This window comes from Piliocolobus tephrosceles, chromosome 8 (assembly GCF_002776525.5).
Source record: "Piliocolobus tephrosceles isolate RC106 chromosome 8, ASM277652v3, whole genome shotgun sequence".
NCBI lineage: Eukaryota > Metazoa > Chordata > Mammalia > Primates > Cercopithecidae > Piliocolobus > Piliocolobus tephrosceles.
In genome coordinates, this window is record NC_045441.1 from 36,292,429 (window position 1) to 36,314,358 (window position 21,930).

Consider the following 21,930-nt stretch of genomic DNA (forward strand, 5'->3'; position numbering starts at 1 on the left):
GCGCTGTAGGGAGGCCAGGACTCATAGCCCAGAGTCAGGGGAGTGGTCTAAACAGAGAATCCCTGTTTGAGGCTGTTGCACATGGATCATGGATGGATCCACATCAGGACCCTGGCTGAGGCCATAGGTGGGAAGGGGTATGGATGGAGAAGAGGAACAAGGCCTGGGGCAGCCTCCAGTAACAAGAGACCCATTCACCTGGAGATGAGCAACCTGTGGAAACCAAGCCTTCCACACACCACGGCATCTCACCAACCAAAAATTTAATAATGGTGACACTCAAACCTCACGTTCCAAAACAGATCATTCTTTAAACACCACCTTAAAAAGCGACGCACATTTTACTTCCACTCTTTTCCTCAATTCCCTTATATTTTGATCCTAAATAAAGCAGTTAAACTTACGAAAGTGGATGCACTTAAAATTTAAAACTATTAATAGCCTCCAACGTCCCCGAGCCTGCATTTGCAGAATGCACGGTCTGAGTAGCTGCACAGCTGTGTGTGTGGGTGGTGCTCACCTGAGAGTTGCCCCAGGGTTGTCAGGATCGAAGGACTCGGTCCCTCTGAGGACAATGGGGGATGAGGTGGTCCTGGAGAAGAACAGGTGTGTGCCCTCGGAGATCACACTGACAGGGGCCTGGGCTCGCACCTCCAGGCCCACACAGTAGTTGCTGTACACCACACTGCCTTCAATCTGAACCTGCAGGGGCAAGGAAGGACAGGGGATGTCATGCAGGGACAAGGCAGGGACTTGCTGGAGAAACACATTCATCTGAAAATTAGAAAGGAAACTCAATGCATCCCCGGCTCCAACTAAAACAGTCATGCTAGTCAAAATAACCACTCTACTGTGCGACATGAGAACTGTGACTGGAGCCCTCAAGATCACGAACATCCTCCTATCCAAGCTTGTGTTAATGTACAAAGTTGGGCATTTCCTAGCTTGTGAACACAATAGAGACTTTCCATGTGTGCGCATTTTATAGTTTTTAAACCTCCTTCCACAGTGAATTGTTCAGGCTCCCGGCTTTTGTGCAACTTCCTTCACCTATCTTAGAGCTGCTTCTTTCTAACCCCCAAACATATCATGGACTTTAGGAAGTGTAAATGAAATTTAAGACAAATACTTTTAAACCGAAGAATAGCGGAACATGTTATAAATAAAGCATTCACATTGTTCTTTTACAAGTTTGATGCGGCCAGGCGCAGTGGCTCATGCTTGTAATCCCAGCACTTTGGGAGGCTGAGGTGGGTGGATTGCTTGCACTCAGGAGTTTGAGACCAGCCTGGGCAACATGGTGAAACCTCATCACTACTAAAAATACAAACATTAGCCGAGCGTGGTGGCGTGTGCCTGTAATCCCAGCTACTCGGGAGACAGAGGCACGAGAATCTCTTGAACCCAGGAGGCGCAGAGCGGGAGGTTGCAGTGAGCTCAGATCATACCATTATACTCCAGCCTGGGCAACAGAGTGAGATGCTGTCAAAAAATAAAAAATTTGATGCAATTTGAAAAAATACAGTCTAATACTTGCTGTTCTTTCACTGGACCTCAGCCTTGATCACTCTAGATTTTCTTCAGATGCACACAGCTTCCTGCTGATCAGTCTCCTGAGTAGGACCAAAGACAACAGAACAGCTGTAGGATCAGAACTTCCATTTCCGCCTTCAACCTCTGCTTGCTCAGCCTCTCCAGCTCCAAGGAGCTGCTGAGAATGTTCCAAGTATATACAAAGGCTGGAGGAGGCACCAAGAGGGAAGCTGCTTGGGGAAGATGCAGGGATGGTCAGGAGCAAAGGAAACCTGAGGCTCTGACTGTGAGGTCAGAGACAGCAGAAGTTACCTTATCTGTCAGAAGGTCTCCAAGATTTAGGGAAAGACACGGATCCCATGTAAAGACACTGAAGACCACAGAGCTGGCTCCCGGCTCACAGCCAAATCTCCCTTGGTGCTCCCATTACCTAGCCTGTCCCACAGGCTGGACACATCTTCTATGGCTTGTTGGGCTTAATTTAAAAATTACGTAGTTTATAAATTTAGAAAGCAGAGTTTTATTTTTTAAGAAAAGGATGGTAATCTGTAAGCAGGTAATTTGTAGTATCTGGCTAAAAAATTGAAAGTAAGTATTTTGAGGAGGGAGGGAGGGGTAAGACAGGAATTTAAGTTGAATGGGTTATCCCATATTCACAGGATATAGAAGTTACGGATATCTGTGGAAGAGGATTGTGTTTTTGTGTAATAAGTAAACATATATATGTGTTTTATGTTTACTTTTGGGTGGAGACAATATTGGAATGTATTATAATTAGGTTGTTTATGTTACAAGGTAAAGTACGGACATGAAGGCACTTAAATGCGTAGTCTCTATAAAACTGGGCAGAATTAGTTTATGGCTGGTGTTTTTTATTAGGAAAAAGTTACAGAAATTAGTTTTTTCTTTAATTAAAGTTATAGTTATGGCTTGAGGAATAGGGGGGTTTATTAGTTGATGTTTGGTGGTTGTAGAGTTGTAATTGTTTTAATATTGCTTATTTTAAGGCTAGTATTTGTTTAGTTGATAGAGAAAAAGGGAGAAAAATCCTGTGGCAATAAGAACCTAGTTTATTTTTTAATTGTAGGACTGCATGATTTCACTCTTGCCTGGCATCACCTTAGGTCTTGTTTATAATTTGGTATCTTATTGTCATAAAGAGTATGTCCTGGCCAGTCGTGATGGCTCACGCCTATAATCCCAGCACTTTGGGAGGCTGAGGCAGGCAAATTGCTTGAGCCAGGAGTTGGAGAGCAGCCTTTGCAACAGCGTGAAACCCTGTCTCTACAAAAACTTAGCCAGGCATGGTGGCATGCGCATGTAGTCCCAGCTACTCAGGAGGCTGAGGCAGAAGGATCACTTGAGCCCAGGAGGGAGAGGTTGCAGTGAGCTGAGATTGCAGCCATTGCACTCCAGCCTGGGCAAAAGAGTGAGACCCTGCCTCAAAAAAAAAAAAAAAAAACCAGGAGTCTGTTCTGTCAGTCTTATCATCTCTATTTGAACATTAATGCTGGTTAGTTGTGTCTAAACTATGAAAGGGAGGGGGTGTAATGAGGCATACCTGACCTTGAGTCCCATTATGGCTGGGAACTCTATTTTTTAAAGGTTTTTCTGGGTCCCCTTGGCCAAGAGGGGATTTGTTTAGTTGGTTGGGGGGGGGTCTTAGGATTTTATTTTTAGTTTACAGGTTCTATCTACCTCACCTACTAGGTTGTTCACGAAAGTGTGCACATATCTTATTTATCTCCAAATCCCTCTCCCAGCACACAGCCAGGTACAAATAGTGTTGTTTTCATTAGGAAAATGAAGAGCAGACTCACCCTCCTTCACTCATTCAGCATTACAGATTTTCCTTTGCATTTCACCTTGGCTTCTTACAATTAACCACCCATCATGTCAGAGGCTCCCCACCACCCCGAGGTCCCCCGACATTGACCCGACTCTGCTCTCTATTCCCCGGCTGCCCCCTGCTTCAGCCTCTAGTGACTTCTCACCTTCACTGACACTCTCCCAACATCCCATCCTTCAGTCTGTTTCCTACTTGTTCCCGATCAACATTTCCAAAGAAGAGTATACAGCCTGCTGGGAAAGCTCTGGATTTTCCTACAACCTGCATCTGAAGTAATGCTATGCTAAGCCTGGACTGCAGCCTGCTGTCACTTGATCCATCGTTACCTGCCTATTTCACAATGAGATAAATACAGACACTGAGAGGAAGCTTCTGGCAACTCCAGCGTTTGCCATCGCTGTGACATCCCAGCACAGATTGGGAGGATTTGCTTGCTCAGGCAAGGTCAGGGCAGTTTGGGTACCAAGGAGCTCTGTGGCCAGCCACACAAGGCACCCGCTGGAACTGTGCTCAGTAGGACTGCGTGCCCCACAGCTTAAAAGAACAAAGCTCCTTCGCTGCAGATATCCTGATGGTCCCTGATCTGGTCCCCGCAGCCTGGCCTGCCCACTACGTCAGTTGATCCCAGACTCTCCCACCAGGGTCTGCTCACTATCCCTGGTCTTCTTCTAGCCTTTGCCAAGCTGTTGCCCCTCCCAATCCCTTTCTATGTCTGTGAACAGACTCTTTTCAGGACCCTCTTTCTTGAAGCCTACTTTTTAAAAAATGACCTCTCCCTCTTTTAACTTGCATATTTTCACCATTTTTTCCAGCCAAAATGCACCAAGCACATGCTGAGAATCAAAGTGCCAGGCAGTCACTGTGAATGCCTCTTGGATGCTCTGCCCTCTGACTGTCATCCCCTTTCCTTTCTGGGTGATTGGCCCCTAAATAGTAGGCCACGTATTCTCCTTACATCCCAGCACCAGCACAGGGCTTATTCAAATTAGGTACACAGGAAGGTTTTATCATACACATTGGAAGGACTTTTTCATCAATTGCCTTGCCAGCATTTGAACATCATTTGTTCTCTTTGGGGGAATTACACATTTCTCTTAAAATCCTATCCAGATTTTATTTTTTTTTAAACAACCTCCCTTTTCCTGGATAGAACAGGTGTTGAATTACAAATGCTGAGCTCTTGCTCCAGGGCGACGGGAAGCAAGGGTTTCACTGGGCCGGTAGAGCCCTAAGTCAGCGAGCTGACCTTGGCAAGGACAGTGTAGTTCCCATACTCCAGGGTGTGGCTCGGGAGGATGAGGGTCTGTCTGCGAGTGTCCACAGCAGCAGGGAGGGAGACAGGGAGACCTTCAGAGTCCATCAAGTTCCAGGTGTAAGACAGACCATGGGAAATATCACAGAAGACTGCAGCTTCAAACGTCACCCCCAGCCTCACAGGCTGAGACCTCCATATCTAAGTATCAAGAAGAGAAGATGTCTCATTAAATGTCCATCACATCGAATGTACTGGTAACTTACTAGAAACTTAGTCTTAACTGCAGATCTCCAATAATTTGTTTGCATAATCACAAAATGGTATTCTTAGGGCTGGGCTTTAGATGACACCAGAATAAATACTACATCTATTTTATAGACAAAAATAAAAGGTTAAAAAAAAAAAACCCAACTAAAATAATAAGTAAATATTTATATACTCATGAGAAAAAACTTCCTATGCATAAAATTAATGGAAAAATAGCAAAGATATCTGATATTTGATTACATAAAAAATGTAAGCTTCCAAATGTCAAAAATATAAATGTTATGCTCCTGGGTTTTGGTATCTATGTATATATATGTGTGTATATATACGTTTTTTAAATCAATCAATATAATAACAAAATCTTTTGCAGGATACACAACAGACATTTGCTTTCCCTATATTTTTCTTCACTGAAATATTCTTAAGACATTCTCAGAAATCATGACATTTAACCCTTAAATACTAAATAGAATCTCTAAAAACTAAGGGAATTTTCCTACATAAACACAATACTATCTCACCTTAAAATTAACAATAATTTCTTAATATAATCTAAACCTAGTTTATAATCAAGTTTCCCTTATTGTCTCCAAAACATACCTTTGTGCAATTGTTTGATTTGAGATGCACAAAAGTTCCTTTGTAAAAAAAAAAAGGAGAGAGGAGAGAAAAGTTTTCTTATCAACTAGAACTATGAGGTTTCCTAAACTATAGTTTGGTCAGGAAAATAAGAATAAATGCTTAATTCTTTCCCTTAATTACCAACATTCAGAGTAAGAAGTTGGAGCAGTAGTTACTTTCAAAGGTGACCAATATGTTACTTGTGTCTGCCGGCTTGGTGGGAACAGGAGAAGCTTCTCTTTCTCTTTCAGCATAATTATTTTTTAAATATTAGCATTATTAATTCGATTGTAGACGTTATCTTTCAGATGCTCCAAGTAGCCCATCTGGGACCTAGGGCACTCTCCTTGGCCTGGCTCTGGCAACCTTCTGATATGACCCTACTGGTCTTTGAAAGTGATGGGTTTGTTGCACTATTCTTTCTACTTTTATTTACGCTTTAAAATTTCCATAACAAAGAATTTTAAATGTAAATAGTAGCTGATACAGATATAAAAAGCACATTTGCTCACTTTAATAAGCCAATGAGGACAAGGTTATGGGGGAAAATATTAGTGTCTACCCATCCACACCCCTTATCCCTCCCAGTCACTCTGTCTTTCTGAAGCTCCTCCACACCACCTACTTTGGGCTGGATCCAGATTTCACCTCAAGCATGGAGGAGCAAGCCAGGCTAGGGGGCCTCAGGATGGAGTCTCTGCCTGGCCAGGGCGCCTCCACCCTGGGGCACACACTGAATTCAGGGTCTGCCCCTGGAGGGTTTTTTTTTTTTTCTTAAGATTCTATAAAAATTGGAAAGGGAAGCCCGGACGCAGTGACTCACGCCTGTAATCCCTGCACTTTGGGAGGCCGAGGCAGTTGGATCATGAGGTCAAGAGATCGAGATCGAGACCATCCTGGCTAACATGGTGAAACCCTGTCTCTACTAAAAATACAAAAAATTAGCTGGGTGTTGTGGCGGGTGCCTGTAGTCCCAGCTACTTGGGAGGCTGAGGCAGGAGAATGGCGTGAACACAGGTGGCAGAGCTTGCAGTGAGCCAAGATCGCACTACTGCACTCCAGCCTGGGAGACAGAGCGAGACTCCATCTCAAAAAAAAAAAAAAAAAGAAATCTTGGTGCTCATTACAAATGAAAGTTTATGGGCTACCCTCTTTGGGTCTCCTCCCATTGTATAAGAGCTCTATTTTCACTCTATTAAATCTTGCAACTGCACTCTCCTCTGGTCCGTGTTTGTTCTGGCTTGAGCTGTTTTCGCTCGCCCTCCATCACTGCGGTTTGCCGCAGTCGCAGATCCGCTGCTGACTTCCATCCCTCCAGATCTGGAAGGTGTCAGCTGTGCTCCTGATCCATGGAGGCTCCCATTGCCTCTCCTGATTGGGCTAGAAGCTTGCCATTGTTCCTGCAGGGCTAAGTGCCTGGGTTCGTCCTAATCGAGCTGAACACTAGTCACTGGGTTCCACGGGCTAACAGTAAGGGCATGGCCCAAGATTCCATTCCTTGGAATCTGTGAGGCCAGGAACCCCAGGTCAGAGAACACATGGCTTTCCACCATCTTGGAAGCGGGCCGCCGCCATCTTGGAAGTGGCCTCCCTACCATCTTGTGACCTCTGGGAGCAGAGATCCCTGGTAACATTTGGCGACCACGAAGGGACCTCCAAAGTGGTAATATTGGACCATTTTCGCTTGCTATTCTGCCCTATCCTTCCTTAGAATTGGAGGAAAATACCGGGCACCTATCGGCCAGTTAAAAATGATTAGCGTGGCGGCTGGACTTAAGACTCAGGTGTGAGGCTGTCTGGGGAAGGGCTTTCTAACAACCCCCAACCCTTCTGGGTTGGGAGCCTTCATCTGCCTAGAACCAGCTTTCGCTTTCAATTTTCCTGGGGAAGCCGAGGGCCGACTAGAGGCAGAAAGCTGTGGTCCCAAACTCCCAGCATTATCTGGTTGAGATCATGGCGCAGCCAGAAGTCTCTATTCAACAGTCGCCCATGCCTGCTCCCCTACCTTTCCTTCTCACTCATACCTCTTGGGTCCTGACCACGACTTTCTTGAAAGTGTAGCCCCAAAATTCTCCTTATCTCTGAATCTACTTCCTCTGATCCCTGCCTCCTAGGTACTAACGGTTCAGACTTTCATTTCCTCTAGCAAGTTGTATCCCCAAAGGGATCTAAGGAAGCTCTACGCTGCATCCTTAGGCATCTAGGCTATAAACCCAGGGAGTCTTGTCCCTAGTGTCCCTCCTGATTTAGGTATACAGCTCTCGACATGAGCAGTTATGTGGGACCCGTTCCCCACCACCCCTGCCAGGGCCCCAAGTTTGTAATGGCTAAGAGAAGGAGAGAGACAGACAGAGAGGAGAGAGAGAGACAGAGAGGAGAGAGAGAGACAGAGAGGAGAGAGAGAGATAGGATAAAAAGGGAGTCAAAGAGAGAAATAAAGAGAAAGCTAGAAATAGTAAAAAAACAGTGTTCCCTATTCCTTTAAAAGCAAGGGTAAATTTAGAACCTGTAATTGATAACTGAAGGTCTTCTCCCGCCACCCTGTAACACTCCAATACTACCTTGTTGTGTGTAAACAAGGGCGTAGCCTGAAAACACTGAGACCACTGACAACCTGTAGCCTTCCTATCAAAAATCCTTAACCCAGTAACCCACGGATGGGCCAAATGCATTCAGTCGGTAGCGGCAACTGCTTTGCTAAAAGTAGAAAAATAACCTTTAGAGGAAACCTCATTGTGAGCACACCTCACAGTTCAGAATTATTCTAAGTCAAAAAAAGCAAAAAGTAGCTTACTAACTCAAAAATCTTAAAGTATGGGGTTAGTCTGTTAGAAAAAAGTAATTTAACACTCACCACTGATAATTCCCTTAACCCAGGAGATTTCCTTACAGGGGATTTAAATCTTAATTACCATACAAAGGTCAGACCAGATCTAGGAGGAACTCCCTTCAGGACAGGAGGATATACGGTTCCTCCCAGGTGATGAGAAAAAACCACAATGGGTATTCAGTAATTGATAGGAGACTCTTGTGGAAGCAGAGTTAGAAAAATTGCCTAATAATTGGTCTCTTAAAACATGGGAGCTATTTGCACTCAGCAAAGCCTTAAAGTACCTACAGAATCAAAAAGACTATCTCAATCCTGACTCAAAAGGTTACCTACACCCTCTCTGAAATGAATTTGCATAAGAACTGTTTATGGGAATGCATCTTGATGGGGCAGCTGGGTTGTTAGGAGATACTCAGGAACTCAGCCCAGCTCTAGGACTCAGCCCTGAGCACAAAGGCAATGTTGGACACGCTGGTAAAGGACCAATAGGATCCAGCAGCCCAGACCCCTTTCTTTGTGGTCAAGAGAGGCGGGAAAAGGGGTGCAGGACTGCTACATCTGTGAGCATAACTAATCTGATAAGCAGAGTTCCATGGGTGGCTACCCACCCTGGAAAGGAATAAGCATTAGGACCATAGAGGATGCTCTACGACTAATGCTCATCGGAAAATAACTAGGAGTTCTGGTATCCCTGTGTTCTTTTTTCATATGGGAAATGTTCCCCCCAAGGCAAAAATGCCCCAAGATGTATTCTGGAGAAGTGGGACCAATTTAACCCTCAGATGCTAAGAAAGAAATGACTTACATTCTTCTGCAGTACCACCTGGCCACCATATCCTCTTCAAGGGGGAGAAACCTGGCCTCCTGAGGGGAGGATAAATTATAACATCATCTTACAGCTAGACCTCTTTTGTAGAAAAGAAGGCAAATGGAGTGAAGTGCCATATGTACAAACTTCCTTTTCATTAAGTGACAATTCGCAATTATGTAAAAAGTGTGATTTATGCCCTACGGAAAGCTGTCAGAGTCTACCTCCCTAACCCAGCATCCCCCCAACTCCTTCCCCAACTAATAAGGACCCTGCCTCAACCCAAACAGTCCAAAAGGAGATAGACAAAGGGGTAAACAATGAACCAAAGAGTGCCAATATTCCCCGATTATGCCCCCTCCAAGCAGTGGGAGGAGGAAAATTTGGCCCAGCCAGAGAGCATGTACCTTTTTCTCTCTCAGACTTGAAGCAAATTAAAAATAGACGTAGGTAAATTTTTAGATAACCCTGATGGCTATATTGATATTTTACAAGGGTTAGGACAATCCTTTGATCTGACATGGAGAAATATAATGTTACTGCTAAATCAGACACTAGCCCCAAAGGAGAGAAGTGCTACCATAACTGCAGCCCAAGAGTTTGGCGATCTCTGGTATCTAAGTCAGGTCAATGATACGATGATAACATAGGAAAGAACAATTCCCCACAGGCCAGCAGGCAGTTCCCAGTGTAGACCCTCATTGGGACACAGAATCAGGACATGGAGATTGGTGCCGCAGACATTTGCTAACTTGTGTGCTAGAAGGACTAAGGAAAACTAGGAATAAGTCTATGAATTATTCAATGATATCCACTGTAACACAGGGAAAGTAAGAAAATCCTACTGCCTTTCTGGAGAGACTAAGGGAGGCATTGAGGAAGCATACCTCTCTGTCACCTGACTCTACTGAGGGTCAACTAATCTTAAAGGATAAGTTTATCACTCAGTCAGCTGCAGACATTAGAAAAAAAACTTAAAAAGTCCACCTTAGGCCCGGAGCAAAACGTAGAAACCCTATTAAACTTAGCAACCTTGCTTTTTTGTAATAGAGAGCAGGAGGAGCAGGTGGAATGGGACAAACGGGATAAAAAAAGGCCACCGCTTTAGTCATGACCCTCAGGCAAGCAGACTTTGGAGGCTCTGGAAAAGCGAAAAGCTGGGCAAATCGAATGCCTAATAGGGCTTGCTTCCTGTGCAGTCTACAAGGACACTTTAAAATGATTGTCCAGATAGAAATACGCCGCCCCCTGGTCCATGCCCCTTATGTCAAGGGAATCACTGGAAGGCCCACTGCCCCAGGGGACGAAGGTCCTCTGAGTCAGAAGCCACTAACCAGATGATCCAGCCCCAGGACTGAGGGTGCCCAAGGCAAGTGCCAGCCCATGCCATCACCCTCACAGAGCCCCGGGTATGCTTGACCATTGAGGACCAGGAAGTTAACTGTCTCCTGAACACTGGCACGGCCTTCTCAGTCTTACTCTCCTGTCCCAGACAACTGTCCTCCAGATCTGTCGCTATCGGAGGGGTCCTAGGACAGCCAGTCACTAGATACTTCTCCCAGACACTGAGCTGTGACTGGGGAACTTTACTCTTTTCACATGCTTTTCTAATTATGCCTGAAAGCCCCACTCCTTTTTAGGGAGAGACATTCTAGCAAAAGCAGAGGCCATTATACACCTGAACATAGGAGAAGGAACACCTGTTTGTTGTCCCCTGCTTGAGGATCCTGAAGTCTGGGCAACAGAAGGACAATATGGATGAGCAAAGAATGCCTGTCCTGTTCAAGTTAAACTAAAGGATTCCACCTCCTTTTCCTACCAAAGGCGGTACCCCCTCAGACCCGAGGCCCAACAAGGAATCCAAAAGATTGTTAAGGACCTAAAAGCCCAAGGCCTAGTAAAACCACGAAATAGCCCCTTCAATACTCCAGTTTTAAGAGTACAGAAACCCAGCGGACAGTGGAGGTTAGTGCAAGATCTCGGGATTATCAATGAGGCCGTTGTCCCTCTATATCCAGCTGTATCCAACCCTTATACTCTGTTTCCCAAATACCAGAGGAAGCAGAGTGGTTTACAGTCCTGAACCTTAAGGATGTCTTTTTCTGCATCCATGTACATCCTGACTCTCAATTCTTGTTTGCCTTTGAAGACCGTTTGAAGCTAACATCTCAACTCACCTGGACTGTTTTATCCCAAGGGTTCAGGAATAGCCCCCACCTGTTTGGCTAGGCATTAGCCAAGACTTGAGCCAGTTCTCATACCTGGACACTCTTGTCCTTCAGTACGTGGATGATTTACTTCTAGCCGCCCATTCAGAAACCTTGTGCCATCAAGCCACCCAAGTGCTCTTAAATTTCCTCATCACCTGTGGCTACAAGGTTTCCAAACCAAAGGCTCAGCTCTGCTCACAGCAGGTTAAATACTTGGGGCTAAAATTATCCAAAAGCACCAGGGCCCTCAGTGAGGAACGTATCCAGCCTATACTGGCTTATCCTCATCCCAAAACCCTAAAACAACTAAGAGGGTTCCTTGGCGTAACAGGTTTCTGCTGAATATGGATTCCCACGTACGCAGAAATAGCCAGACCATTATATACACTAATTAAGGAAACTCAGAAAGCCAATACCCATTTAGTAAGATGGACACCTGAAGCAGAAGTGGCTTTCCAAGCCCTAAAGATGGCCCTAACCCAAGCCCCAGTGTTAAACTTGCCAACGGGGCAAGACTTTTCTTTATATGTCACAGAAAAAGACAAGAATAGCTCTAGGAGTCCTTACACAGGTCCGAGATATGAGCTTGCAACCCATGGCATACCTGAGTAAGGAAATTGATGTAGTGGCAAAGGGTTGGCCTCATTGTTTATGGGTAGTGGCAGCAGTAGCAGTCTTAGTATCTGAAGCAGTTAAAATAATACAGGGAAGACATCTTACTGTGTGGAATCTCATGATGTGAACAGCATACTCAATGCTAAAGGAGACTTGTGGCTGTCAGACAACCACAAGGAAAGTAACTAAAATCATAAATCCCCATGGCCCTCCCTTGTCATATTTTTCTCTTTACTGTTCTCTTACCCTCTTTCACTCTCACTGCACCCCCTCCATGCCACTGTACAACCAGTAGCTCCCCTTACCAAGAGTTTTTATGGAGAATGTGGCTTCTTGGAAATATGGATGCCCCATTGTATAGGAGTTTAAGGGAAACCCCACCTTCACCACCCACACCCATATGCCCCGCAACTGCTATAACTCTGCCACTCTTTGCATGCATGCAAATACTCATTATTGGACAGGGAAAATGATTAATCCTAGTTGTCCTGGAGGACTTGGAGCCACTGTCTGTTGGACTTACTTCACCCATACCAGTATGTCTGATGGGGGTGGAGTTCAAGATCAGGCAAGAGAAAAACACATAAAGGAAGTAATCTCTCAACTGACCCTGGTACATAGTACCCCTAGACCCTACAAAGGACTAGATCTCTCAAAACTACATGAAACCCTCTGTATCCACACTCACCTGGTAAGCCTATTTAATACCACCCTCACTGGGCTCCATGAGGTCTAGGCCCAAGACCCTACTAACTGTTGGATGTGCCTCCCCCTGCACTTTAGGCCATACATTTCAATCCCTGTACCTGAACAATGGAACAACTTCAGGCCAGAAATAAACACCACTTCTGTTTTAGTAGGACCTCTTGTTTCCAATCTGGAAATAACTCATACCTCAAACCTCACCTGCATAAAATTTAGCGATACTATAGACACAACCAACTCCCAATGCATCAGGTGGGTAACTCCTCCCACACAAATAGTCGGCCTACCCTCAGGAATATTTTTTTTCTGTGGTACCTCAGCCTATCATTGTTTGAATGGCTCTTCAGAATATATGTGTTTCCTGTCGTTCTTAGTGCCCCCATGACCATTTACACTGAACAAGATTTATACAAATATGTTATAACTAAGCCCTGCAACAAAAAAATACCCATTCTTCCTTTTGTTATCAGACCAGGAGTGCTAGGTGGACTAGGTACTGGCATTGGCGGTATCACAACGTCTTCTCAGTTCTACTACAAACTCTCTCAAGAACTAAATGGTAACATGGAACGGGTCGCCAACTCCCTGGTCACCTTGCAAGATCAACTTAACTCCCTAGCAGCAGTAGGCCTTCAAAATCAAAGAGCTTTAGACTTGCTAACTGCTGAAAGAGGGGGAACCTGTTTATTTTTAGGGGAAGAATGCTGTTATTCTGTTAATCAATCTGGAATCGTCACCAAGAAAGTTAAAGAAATTTGAGATTGAATACAACGTAGAGCAGAGGAGCTTCAAAACACTGGACCCTGGGGCCTCCTCAGCCAATGGATGCCCTAGATTCTCCCATTAGGACCTCTTGCAGCTGTAATATTGTTACTCCTCTTTGGACCCTGTATCTTTAACCTCCTTGTTAAGTTTGCCTCTTCCAGAATTGAAGCTGTAAAGCCATCAATTGTTCTTCAAATGGAGCCCCAGATGCAGTCCGTGACTAAGATCTACCGTGGATCCCTGGACCAGCCTGCTAGCCCATGCTCCAATGTTAATGACACTGAAGGCACCCCTCCCAAGGAAGTCTCAACTGCACAACCCCTACTATGCCCCAGTTCAGCAGGAAGGAGTTAGAATGGTCGTCAGCCAGCCTCCCCAACAGCACTTGGGTTTTCCTGTTGAGAGGGGTAACTGAGAGACAGGACTAGCTGGATATCCTAGGCTGGCTAAGAATCCCTAAGCCTAGCTGGGAAGGTGACTGCAACCACCTTTAAACATGGGGCTTGCAACTTAGCTCCCACCTGACCAATCAGGTAGTAAAGAGAGTTCACTAAAGGTAAAGAAATAGCCAATCATCTGTTGCCTGAGAGCACAGTGGGAGGGACAGTGATTGGGATATAAACCCAGGCATTTGAGCTGGCAAGGGCTACCTTCTTTGGGTCCCTCCCTTTGTATGGGAGCTCTGTTTTCACTCTATTAAATCTTGCAACAGCAAAAAAAAAAAAAAGAAAGTTTACTTTTGACATTATTTAAGTGACTTTAGTTATCATTAAAATTACTTTTCAATTACTTTTTATTGTTTCTATTCTGAACATGATATCACTCTAAGATTTGTCACAAAACTGTCCAGACTTATATGGGTTATAGCAAATTTTAATACTAGGGTGCCAATTTTTAGCTCATTCATAATAATAAACATTAAAAAATATGAAATGCCTAGTGAGAGTGAGAGTTGGTCCCTCAGTGCCAACACACGTGAGCTGCTACAAGAACATCTCTAGGCCTGTCAAGATTCCGGGAAAGGCATTGTGTCCTTCAATTCTATAACTTGTAGTAATTATTCCTGTGAAAAGGCCAGACACTTGCAGAACAATGTACAGACAGTGTAATTGCCAAGTTATTTGTAGTGATAGAAAACTGGAAGCTCAGCCAGGCGCAGTGGCTCACCGCACATTGGGAGGGAGGCCAAGGCGGGCAGATTGCCTGAGGTCAGAAGTTCAAGACCAGCCTGACCAACATGGCAAAACCCTGTCTCTACTAAAAATACAAAATTAGCCAGCTATGGTGGGGGGCACCTGTAATCCCAGCTACTTGAGAGGCTGAGGCAGGAGAATTGCTTGAACCCAGGAGGTGGAGGTTGCAGTGAGCTGAGATCATGCCATTGCACTCCAGCCTGGGCAACAAGAGCAAAACTCCATCTCAAATAATAATAATAATAGTAATAATAATAATAAGAAGAAGAAAGAAAACTGGAAACAACAAATTGTCCAACCAGAGGACATTATAAAATGATGTATAATTCATATACATAAGATTTAACATTAGGACACCATTAAAATCATGTAATCGAAAGGCTGCTTAATAACAAAAGAAAATGCTCACACTGCAACCCAGGTTTGTGACAAACACACATACCACATATAAAAAGCCTTAGAAAAATACTGAAAATAAACACAGCAGACAAAAGTGGCTATTGCCTATTGCCTGGATTTCAGATGATTTCATTTTTTTTCCCTTATACTTTTGGAAAACATGTAAAATAAAAAATGACTGGGCAGGGTCCTTCAAGTCTGTAATCCCAGAACTTTGGGAGGCCAAGGCAGGTGGGTCACTTGAGGCCAGGAGTTTGAGACCAGCCTGGCCAATATGGCGAAACCCCGTCTCTACTAAAAAGATAAAAATTAGCTAGGCATGGTGGTGCACACATGTAATCCCAACTACTTGGGAGGCTGAGGCAGGAGAATCACTTGAAGCCAGGAGGCAGAGGTTATAGTGAGCCGAGATCATGCCACTGCACTCCAACCTGGGTAACAGAGTCCCCCCGCTTCCCACCAAAAAAAAAAAAAAAGAAAAAATGAAATTATCAATATTGTTTTCTGTGTTTTACAGATAAGAAAATAAAAATAAAAATGTTTTACAGATGAAAAACTCAAGAAAACCACTCTGTCCCGTATCCTAACAGCAGAGTCAGGACAGGAGCCAGAGCTCTCCTGCTTGGAGTCTGTGCTTTTTTCCTGCTGTGCCTTTTGCTTTAGTCCCTTTGCTGTTTGGGTCCATCTCTCACACCCAGAGAACACGTTCCCCCAGCACGCAGACCTCCTCAACAGTGTAGGTGCTCACTGGTCTAAAGGTGGGCAGGGGTCTTGCCTGTGTGAGGGCCAGGACCCTCTCCAGAATGCCCCAGGCACTTGGTCTCTGCATGCTGATCTCCACCAGCACCCTCTGGGGGCTGACCTCTTGGGGTCAGATGCCATAGAAAGCATTTTAGCAAATGCAGCTCAGTCACAGATTTTAATTCTCATGTGTCATTTGAGCACCTTTGCCCTGAAAAGGAAAATTTGCTCTAAATCACAGGCCTCAAAGGAATTAAAGAAATAAAAAAGCAATCCTATTTTTTCTAACCCAGAATAGGTGTTCAACAGATAACCGATCATGTCCTTTCATTTTGGTGTTATATACATTCAAATGTTTCATTCTCCTGAAAATGCTAGTTCTTAGCACAATCCAAAAAAAAAAAAAAAAAAAAAAAGAAAGAAAGAAAAGAAAAAAGAGAAGAAAAAAGCTCCTTAAAGTGAGCTGTGCTGAATGCCAGAGTAATGCAGGCGAATAAAGAACTTATTCACACGCCAGACCCCAAAAACAACGCCGTCTCCTCCTGTCCAGACTGGGGTAGTCCTCCCTCCCCCGAGGGCCCAGGTCACCCACTCTGAAGCCCTTATAGGCGCTCCTTTGTGTAAATTGCAGCAGGATAAACTGGACAAAGCGTCGCTTCATTCCCCAAACTCTCACCACTCCAAACAGTGGTCCCAACTCAGAGGGAGGCTGAAAAAAGGCTGCTGGAGGATTTCCCAGACTTCGAGCCTACCTGAACTATCTCAGGCCCCATGTTCTTAACCAAGGGTGGCTGGCAGGGCTCACACACGATGAAAAGTTGCTTTCTTAGGGTGGAGGCACTGATGTTATTGAAGGCAAGGACCTCCACTGTAAATTCTCCTTCCCTAGGAGGATGGAAAGCATGGAAATTAACAGATTTATGTTGATGAACGTCAGGCTTTCATTCTCTTCATACCCACCCCTATGTGCAGAATTATAGTATTTGACAGCAAGTCATCCCAATGAATAAGAACAGAAGAGGCAAGGGTCACAAGACTGATTTCCACAGAGGTCTTTCATCAACTAACCAACAGACTGGCTCCCCAACTTGCCTGGGCCAGGCCAAGGACCAAACTCCCAGACTGATGTCACATGCTATATTCATCCAGGTGAGGGGCGTGTTGCTTCCTTCTTTGGGCAACCATCCCCACAGCCGTGACCTGGCCCCCTCTTGACAACAGAGCAGATCTATATATTTTCCCTGTGTGATGGGTACCCTAATCCACAACTAGGGGGTTCTCTGGGGATGGTCTTCCTGTTCTATTTCTGCTCCATGGATCAGGTTTCCTGACCAATTTCTTAGAGTCCTACAAACTCAGGAAGGACAGGATAGATCCATAGCCTGTCTCAGGGGAAGGGAAGCGGGTCATAGCTGTGGAGGGATTCAGGACAGTTGGAGGTGAGAGCTGGGTAACTCCTGACCCAGCAGGTGGTGCTTTACTAAGGAAATACATGGTTATTTTGCAAACATTGCAACATGGATAATTACTTAAGACTTCTGAATTTGAAACAGAAAAATATTCCCATCAGAAGACCGCAAATTTGAGTTTGCAAGGACCAAAATATCACTTGCCATCCTGGAGCTCCAGCAAGAAAGGTAGGGCCTACTGATAAGAATGAAGACTGGATGGTTGTCTCAGGTTGTCAGAGAGCCCAGGGCACACTCTAGAGATGACAGTGGAGGCACCGAATAAACCGTCACTTCCACAGGGCACAAAAGGACTCCTGGAGCTACCGAGTACACCACAAGGTACCTATGCCACCATGTGCTCCACTGAGCATGCACCAATCTACAAGCCACTACTACTCAATGCCTTCCTCATGTGAAAATCTATTTCTGATGAAAAAGTCCTGAATCCATAGTTAGTGGTGGGGCCATTCAGTCCCCACCAAAGCGTGGAGAGGCTGCAGTGTGGATTCTCGTGGAAATCCTGCATTGGAGGAAGTTTGCAATCTTTCCCTGATGCCACTGCCTACATGAACCTGATTTTCTGGATACTTCCGCACACTTTGATATTTCCGTATAGCAGCATAAAATTTTGATGCCAGCCTGAGGCTCAGCTTTGGCCATGCATGTCTCCCCACTGAAAGGATTCGACCCACTTGGGTCCTAGAACTCACTCACCCTAGAGGCTCGGTTGGGAATGAGTGATCCAGCCAGTCTGCACCTTATCATAGCTCCATGATGCTTTGTCCCAGGTACACAGTGGGCACTCAGTAAATGCAGAGTTAAAGGACAGAGTTCATGCTCTTCCATATGACATCAAGGCCCCTCACAATCTGCCAACCTACACTCATCTCACCCATCTATATACGTCTTGCCATTCACTCCAAACATCTCCTGTTGGCACCTCACCTAGCACCTTTACTCAGGCCCTTGTCTCTGTTTGGGATCCTCTCTCCCATTTCCCTTTGTCAAGCTCCTACTCAAGGTATCACTTTCAGTGAGCCATCTCCACCACATCACAGGCTTCCTTTGCAGCCACAGCCCCTGTGCTGAAAGCATCTCTTTCCTCTTTGTCTTTCCCCTGGACTAGGAGCTCCTTGAGAGGCATGGACAGGTCTTATTTGTCTCTGTGTAATCATCTGTCATGTATGCTGACTGACAGGCAAGTCTCTATGTGGAACCCAGCTGCTGATGCCTTAAGACTCTGATTCCCGCGCTGTCTGTAGAGAGCACTCTGCTGCCTTGCAGTGGCTCACCTACTGTAGACGTGGCTGCTGGAGCTGCTCCCCAGGCTGACGGTGCCGTCCCCAAAGTCCCACAGGTAGGCAACATCGGTGCCGAAGTTGATCCTGCACTCAAAGGCCACACTGGCATTTACCAGAGCTGAGGAGGGGGACATGAGCCGATTGGCCACAATTTTCTTCTGCACCCTGATGACGTGGGGCTCAGAGACCACACTGCTGATCCTGTTGGAAGCCTTAACCATCACATGATACCTGCAGGATGGGGAAAGGAGGCAGATGGCAAGACAAGAACAGGGTCAGATCTAGAGAAACCATCTGCCATACTTCAAGAGGAAGGCGGGGGAGGGGGAAGCAGCATTTAATTTGTAAGAACTACCAAAGTATCCAGTGATTTTCATCTTATTGAGGAGAAGGGGGTTGATATTTTTGACTACCCCCTCTTCATTATTTAATTCATTTCTCAGAGCAGTAGGGGTAAGCATCATTGCCCTTTCTTAGATGAGGAATTTCTTAGGTCATATGGGTGGCTGAGATAGAATTCGAACCTAGAACTGTCTGCTTCAAAGCCCTACACCGTTTCCCTTAGTTCAAGCTGAAGAGAAATGAACTAAATCTTCCCCTAAATCTTACGTTGAGTTTGCTTCACAGAAGGACCTAGGCGCCCATTGTAATACAAATGCAACAGCCATAAGATGCCTTCAGTAGCGGCATGGTGATCTTCAGACTGAGTATAGGCTGTGGTACAGCTACTCAGCAGGACTGCTACTTTTACTGACCATTGGGGGATGCTGAGTCTTTTTTTAATGCTTCTGGAAGTGGTCCTCACTGGTGGATCCTCTCCAAAATACCACTCAAATTCCAGGGGTATTGTTTCCTTGGTAACAGCTGTAAATGTAATGTCTGTGTCTGTGGCAAACACAGTTCCATTTGTGTAGACAGAGACGGCTGTGGCAAAAGAAAGGAAGGCGTAGCTATGTCAACATAGGAGGGCTGGAATCTCCAGAGAAACTAGTGCCTCTACTTTCCCACTTGGTCATGGGCTTGAGTGATGGTGAGGAAGCTCTGATACACGTGCAGGTTGGAGGCAAGGATGCAGCTATGGGCACACGGTAGGCAGCGCTGGCCCTGGTTCAAAGGCCCCAAAGTGCTTGCACAGGAGGAGCTCCTGAGGCCATAGGGCCAAGTCCTCTTGGGAGTCTGCTAGAAAGGGTGTGGCACATGGAGCTGGCAGATAATAGTCCTGATAACCCACCTTCCCATTCCTTCAGATGGGAGCCTTAATGCCTGTGGTTTCAGAAAAGTCCCAGAACAAACAGCAGATGAACAAAGAACCTGTCCAAGGACAAATGGTGCTCTTGGGCAGAGCTGATAGCAAAACGTGGTGCTGCCTACGGCTTTCCTAATCCCAGCTGACCGCGCAAGGGAGGTTTTTGTTAAGCGAGAGAGGTTTTTGTTAAATCTGGAATTAAAACAAAGACATACATTGCATCCTATACCAGACAGTCATGCTGTGCCAAGCCTGGCTGTCATCCACTTGAGTCTGAGAAATAAAGGACACGTTATATGAAGGAATAGATGGAAAATGATGTATAACAACAGTGCCTAAAATGAGAAAAAAAAAGGAGATAAGAGAAAAAGTCTTAAAATTAATTCACTTTTATCACACAACACACAGTCAGTATTTTTCATTTTTAACTTTCCCTCTTTGAATCTCAATAAATTTCAAAATTCTAAGCGTGTGCTCTGAAATCAGACATACCTGGGAAACATAAACTTAATCACAGAATTTCTGTCATTAAAATTTTCTTTGTATATTTTCTCTATTTGAGAACTCCCTACATGGTATTAAATATGTTAATTCCTTTGAAATACGTCAATTACTTTGATAGATGGCCTTGTTTTTAAAGTATTTCTCAATGTGTACACTAAGTAGTCTTCACTTCACAGGAGTTCTTAAATAGAGGTCTAAAGATAAGCCTCATGAATTTAAGTCCTATAAGATGTAAGATTGTGTACATATGTATATATACATGTACACACACCATACACATATCACACAAATAGCATATACACACATACATACCATATACACACTATACACAGCATATGCACCATACATATATGCACCACATGTACACACATACCACACCACATACCCCCTACATACATACCACACATGCATGTACATATGTATGTACATACATACGGAGGTGGATACCAAACACTGAATCAGATTCTGAAAGAGTACTGTGATGTCTAGGAAGATTTAGAGCAACTTATTTATCATAAAAGGATATTAAGACAGGAGGGTTACTTGGCCGGTCATGGTGGCTCACGCCTGTAATCCCAGCACTTTGAGAGGCCAAGGCAGTCAGATCACAAAGTCAGGAGATCGAAACCATCCTGGCTAACATGGTGAAACTCAGTCTCTACCAAAAATACAAAAAATTAGCTGGGCATGGTGGCAGGCACCTGTAGTCCCAGCTACTTGGGAGGCTGAGGCAGGAGAATGGCGTGAACCCGGGAGGCGGAGCTCGCAGTGAGCCGAGATCACGCCACTGCACTCCAGCCTGGGCGACAAAGCAAGACTCTGTCTCAAAAAAAAAAAAAAAAAAAAAAAGGAGAAAGGAGGGTTATTTATTATTACTACTGTTCTTCTCTTTATAAAGAGAAAATATTTGTTTATAACAGAGATAAAGTGGAATGAATATTCTGTCCATCAATACATCAGAGTTTTTGAAAAATAAATATCATATGACTAAAAATAGATATCATATGATAAATAAATATCACATGGTCTCATTAACTATGTCTGAAAATTAATTCTGAGCTCAATCTGATAATCAAAAGTATTAAAGAAAAAGATACAGTTTACAGATTTGCACAAGAATACCCTATTATGAATCTGTAGGGCTGGATGCAAACTTGGACCTTCCTATTCTAAATCCTGGCGGGGAACCACTGGAGATTTACAAGAATTGTGCTCTTGCACTGGCTAGACGTGCTGCTTATTTATTCAGGATTAGATAAGACAAGTCAATATGAATGACCGACTGGCTAGTTAGGGTATGCAAACAGGTTAAAAAAATCCTTCCATATGTATGTCATAACTTCTTGGATGGAGAGTTTCTCACTAGTCTAATTGTAAACAGGTACAGCCACTGTGTGGAACAGTTGGAAAGAATTCTTACATGGATGAGTTCACTGGGACTCATCCCTCCATTGGATCCCCCTTTCTCCTGTTTCTGGGAAATGTGACCCCATCATCCCATCCACGTAGGCTGCACTTTGGGAGTGCCACTGGCTGGCTCCCCATTTGCTCTGTTGTAAAGTGTAGGGACTCTTTTCTTTACAGTAATTGGCTGGAGTTCCCCATTTCCACCCCCACTGACCTCTGAGCTTCCGGCC

The 21,930-nt window shown here is 44.7% G+C and overlaps 1 protein-coding gene across 1 annotated transcript in view; it reads right to left on the minus strand.

Moving 5' to 3' along the window:
• PKD1L1 (polycystin 1 like 1, transient receptor potential channel interacting) overlaps positions 1 to 21,930 on the minus strand; it is a 180,940-nt gene that overhangs the window by 120,953 nt on the left and 38,057 nt on the right. Inside the window, 6 exon segments of the mRNA XM_023226405.2 lie at positions 521 to 702; positions 4,629 to 4,835; positions 16,544 to 16,676; positions 18,535 to 18,774; positions 19,299 to 19,467; positions 20,005 to 20,124. Coding sequence (XP_023082173.2) covers positions 521 to 702; positions 4,629 to 4,835; positions 16,544 to 16,676; positions 18,535 to 18,774; positions 19,299 to 19,467; positions 20,005 to 20,124 — 1,051 coding nt within the window.